The 5,333-nt window shown below is 31.7% G+C and overlaps 1 protein-coding gene across 1 annotated transcript; it reads left to right on the top strand.

Annotated features, from left to right (window-relative positions):
• The first annotated feature begins 276 nt into the window (after positions 1 to 276).
• Positions 277 to 4,886, top strand: LOC137833128 (tricyclene synthase EBOS, chloroplastic-like). Its single transcript, XM_068641502.1, has 7 exons — positions 277 to 569; positions 693 to 963; positions 1,803 to 2,184; positions 3,612 to 3,830; positions 3,907 to 4,045; positions 4,129 to 4,377; positions 4,461 to 4,886. The coding sequence occupies exons 1-7, from the start codon at positions 345 to 347 to the stop codon at positions 4,779 to 4,781; spliced, it is 1,806 nt and encodes a 601-aa protein (XP_068497603.1). The 5' UTR covers positions 277 to 344; the 3' UTR covers positions 4,782 to 4,886.
• Positions 4,887 to 5,333: the final 447 nt, after the last annotated feature.

Raw genomic sequence — 5,333 nt, 5'->3', positions numbered from 1 at the left:
TTAAATAGATAAATTTGATTCAACCTATTTTTTATATATTTTTGTATGATAATAGATATATTTAATTTACTTTTAGATAAATGAAGCATAAAACATGCTAATTTTTAAGTCTTGATAAGACTAAAAAAAATCTTCATTTACACATGTTAGTTATGATAAATTATCCTAGGTAACGAGAAAACGTCACCTCAATTTGCAATTAAAGAAAGACATAAAACGTGGTGAGTAAAGTGTTCATTGTAGTGCTATATAAACACACACAAATGTGACCACCCCAACATCAAATGCAAGTTGCACAAACTGTTAAAATTGGCTTTTGAAAACATAAGCTAGCCTTGGAAAGTATGACTCTTGTCAATGTCATGTTGCTCAATTCCTCTTCTATTTCATATGTCACTTTCGCCAAACCTCTGAAACCAGTAGCTCCTAATCTTCTCCACCGTAGAATAATCTTCCCTCGATGCAACGCAACCACCACCAACGTTAACGTTTCTGAAAGAAAATCTGCAAACTACCAACCCAACCTCTGGAGTTACGACTTTCTGCAGTCCTTGAAGCATTCATACGCAGTAATTAATCCAAGGATCATAACTATATAGAGTGTCTCAATTGTAAACTTTTTTTTTGTTTTAACTATTTAGACTTTTTCTTACTCTCACCTGCGTGATTTGTTCTTTGTATAATGTTTATAGGATACAAGATATGAGGACAGGGCCCAGCAGCTGCAAGAGGAAGTGAGGAAAATGATAAAGGATGAAAATTCAGATATGTGGCTCAAACTTGAACTCATTAACGATGTGAAACGCTTGGGCCTGAGTTACCATTATGACAAGGAGATAGGAGAAGCCCTTCTTAGGTTTCACTCTTCTGCAAGATTTAGTGCAACAATCGTTCACAGAAGCTTGCATGAAACTGCTTTGTGCTTCAGGCTTATGAGAGAATATGGCTATGATGTCACTGCAGGTATAACCAACATTCTAATATTTTCTTATTATAAACAAATGAAGCATTAGTTTTTTTTTCTAAAAACAACTATTTAAATACTCTTTTTTAATGATAAAATATTACATATAAACGATAATAATAAATATGAATGAATTTTAGAATAAAATAATAACATCTCTAATTATATTGTTTTTCTATAAAATAATAAAGATGTTAAAAACTACCATTAAAACTAAAAGAATGAGCATTATTGATGTTTTTAGTTGATTCCTAATAAGACTGCATATCACTATGTTTTAATTAAAAGGAGAAGCAAAAAGAAAGTGGTGAGAAAGTTATGAAATGAAATTTTCAACTATTATATTTTAGGAAGAAGAAATGTGAACAAAAGTGGGGAGATAGAAAAATAAAACTTTATCATCTTTCAATATTACCATCTGATTTAAAATTATTCTAATTATAACCTATAAAATCTTTTAATAATTTAATCGTCTTCTGTAATTACGGCTCATCCCATCAAACAATCCAAACAAAACACAAGATTAGACATACTCAACCACACAAAAAACCAGGTAATGAGTTGTTCATAGGCCTTCACATCATAAACATATGTATTTGAACTCTGCAGTACAAGACCCAGGTGGAGTTGGGGACCACCACTACCGTGAGGAGTCGTCACTCTCAACCAACAACCATTTTTTATTTTATATTTTATAGTAATTCTAAATAACATATGGTGGCCTTCGTGACTTGTACAATTTACATGGTGGTGGCTTATCCATGTAGCAGCTGCACGTGTGTACTTTGCAGCTGCAAGCTGGTGTAAAATTGGCTTCACTTATTCTTTAATCATGCAGATATATTTGAGAGGTTCAAGGAGCAGAATGGTGAATTCAAGGCAAGCCTTATGGGTGATGTGAAGGGAGTGTTGAGTCTGTACGAGGCATCGTTTCTTGGCTATGAAGGAGAACAGATTCTGGATGATGCCAGGGCCTTCTCCAGCTTCCATCTTAGAAGTGCACTCAATGAAGGTAGAAGTAGTAATAACATGGTTTTGGAAGAAGTGAATCATGCATTGGAGCTTCCACTGCATCACAGAATCCAAAGGCTGGAAGCCAGGTGGTATATTGAACACTATGCTAAAAAAAGAGACTCAAACCGAGTGCTGCTTGAAGCAGCAAAACTTGATTTCAATATTCTGCAGTCAACCCTGCAAAATGATCTCCAAGAAGTCTCAAGGTCAGTTTGCGTTGAAAAAACCTACTTTCAGTATTTAGTTAAAGGGTAAAAATTGGATACAACATCAGACTCAGATAAAATGTGCACTTTATCACATGTCACACAGTGATTGGTTATCAGGACATGAGAGGACACTGACAGGTTAATACTTCTAAATTCTCACTGTTTTTGACTTGACATCCTTATATAACTATAAAAAATAATATATTAAATTAGGTTATTTAAATAAAATATAAAATTAATTATTAATATAAAAGTAATCAAATGAGTTGTAGAATGAGACTGAAAATTTTTGTAACGGTAAACGTATTACTCAACTAATAAAAGTCTACGAATTATTATTTTATTATAATATAATATTTTATTGTAAGAAATGGTGGAATAATTATTTTTTTATTGTTAGAATGTTAAATAAATTTTATTCAAAATCTATTGCACAAATAAATTGACAATTATTAAAAAAAATTATTAGAAAAAAATAATATTAAAAATAAAAATTAATTAGTTACTATATTGATTATAAATTTTAAAAAAATTATTAATATTTAAAATAATTTCTATTATTGATAAAATAATTTCTAAATTGGTATTAATTACATTACCAATTTTAGAATTTAAAATTATTGATAAATAAAATTTTGATAGTTAATTCTATACTAATTTAAAAATTAGTTAAATTTTTAGTAATAATAGAAACTACTTGATATTAATATTTTTTAGTATTTAAAAAAAAATTAATTATTTAATATAGTAATTAATATTTTTGATATCTAAAATTATTTATATTTAATAAAAAAAATTAGTGTATCATGAATGTTAAATGAAATTCATGTTTACTTGACAATAAAATATATTATTATTTTAAATTTTTATTTATATTATTTTTTTTATTAAAAAATATAATATTTATTATTAAAACAAATTCTAAAGTACAAGTGAGAGAAAAGACTAGGATCAAATAATTTTTTTCAAACTGTGCATGTCTTAAAAAATGTAATAATTATGTGATTCTCCACTTAAATTGTTTGCTTTTTACAACATTCATTAACACACCCCACTTTAATCAATTACGTATTATTTCACTATGTCTTTAATCAATTACATATTCTTTATTTTTTCACTATGTCTTTAATCAATTACGTATTCTTTCACTATGTACGTGTTTAATCAATTATGTATTCTTTCACTATGCACGTGTTTAATCAATTATGTATTCTTTCACTATGTTTTAATTATGTGAGAAAGACAAACAAAAGGAAACTGGTCGGGAAGTAATTGATGAAATTTTCCACTATTGTATTTTTGAGGAGAAAGACGTGTGCACAGAAGTGGGGAGAAAGAAAAATAAAACTTTATCACAAGTTAAAGTAATTAAATAGAAAGAAAAATGAAATAATATTTTCTTTATTACATTAATTGTGATGAAGGTGGTGGAAGGGAATGGGACTAGCATCAAAGTTAAGCTTCAGCCGAGACAGACTAATGGAATGCTTCTTTTGGGCTGTTGGAATGGTCTTCGAGCCTCAGTTGAGTGATCTGCGCAAAGGTTTAACAAAAGTTGCTTCCTTAATAACTACAATCGATGACGTTTATGACGTGTATGGCACCTTAGAGGAATTAGAGCTTTTCACAGCAGCTGTAGAAAGGTAACTAACTTACTTTAAAAACTTCTGAAATTATTAACCAGTGCACCAATTAAAAAAAGGTTTTCTATTGTTTCAGTTGGGATGTTAAAGCCATTCATGTTCTCCCTGATTACATGAAGATATGTTTTCTGGCACTGTACAACACTGTCAACGAATTTGCCTATGATGCACTTAAAGAACAAGGACAAGATATTCTACCCTATCTCACCAAAGCAGTATGTTAATTCATAAATTATATGACACACATATATACATACATGTTGGAGCCATATTGAGTATAGTTTTGTTTTTGAATTAGTGGTCTGATATGTTGAAAGCATTCCTACAAGAAGCCAAATGGAGTCGAGACAGGCACATGCCAAGATTCAACGATTACCTCAACAATGCACGGGTCTCAGTCTCTGGGGTAGTTATACTCACCCATGCTTATTTCTTGCTAAACCACCGGATCACAGAAGAGGCACTTGAGTCCTTGGACAGTTACCACTCCCTCTTACAGAATGCCTCCATTGTTTTTCGACTTTGCAATGATTTGGGTACATCAAAGGTAAATTTTGTGACAGTTTAACATTATTAAAACAACATAGACTAAACCATAAAAGTAATTGGTCTTGTGGTGTAATTTTGCAGGCAGAGTTAGAGAGAGGGGAAGCAGCAAGCTCCATTCCATGTTACATGCGAGAAAGTGGTGCTAGTGAAGAGGGTGCTTACAAACACATCTTTAGTTTGCTTAATGAAACGTGGAAGAAGATGAACAAAGATCGAGTGTCGCAGTCTCCTTTCCCAAAAGCTTTCGTAGAAACAGCTATAAACCTTGCAAGAATTTCTCACTGCACATACCAGTTTGGAGATGGACATGGAGCCCCAGATAGCACTGCCAAAAATCGCATACGATCTTTGATAATTGAACCCATTGCACTGTACGAGATGGAGATTTCCACAAGTTCTTAATTCATAGTCATCTTACAAAAGAAAAATAAATTATTATTATTGTAATTATTATTATTATTATTATTAAATTGAAATACCCTGTGCTCCCTGTAGCATTATACACTAGTCTTTACAAAACCTGCATAATTATACAAAATACCAAAAAAAGGTGAAACCTTGCATTGCCAATGACCGAATCACCACCTTTGCTCCCAGTAGAATTATGCATTGGGACTGCATAATTATGCAGAAAACCACAGAAAAAGATCCTTGCAGCTGGAGCATGAGCTGCAAATACTTGGCATGCTTGGCATATATCCAATGCCACTTAAAAGAGTCCTTCTCGTCAAATGGAAAGCTAATACATTCTAAATACAATCCAGTGATTGCATAAAAAGGGACAATTGTTGAGCAGATTCCGTTCACTTAGAGATAGCTTTTCTAAACCAAAATTACATATTCTGTACAACTACCCTGCAGTACCTTAAACTGCAGCAGCACGTTACATAGAGCATAAAATCGAGTGCATTGTTGACGGTGCTTCTAGTAGCTCCACCCCACCACAGCTTCGTA

This window comes from Phaseolus vulgaris, chromosome 11 (genome assembly GCF_000499845.2).
Source record: "Phaseolus vulgaris cultivar G19833 chromosome 11, P. vulgaris v2.0, whole genome shotgun sequence".
Lineage (NCBI taxonomy): Eukaryota > Viridiplantae > Streptophyta > Magnoliopsida > Fabales > Fabaceae > Phaseolus > Phaseolus vulgaris.
Note: the sequence above shows the minus strand (reverse complement) of the source record. Positions and strands in the feature narration are given on the sequence as shown.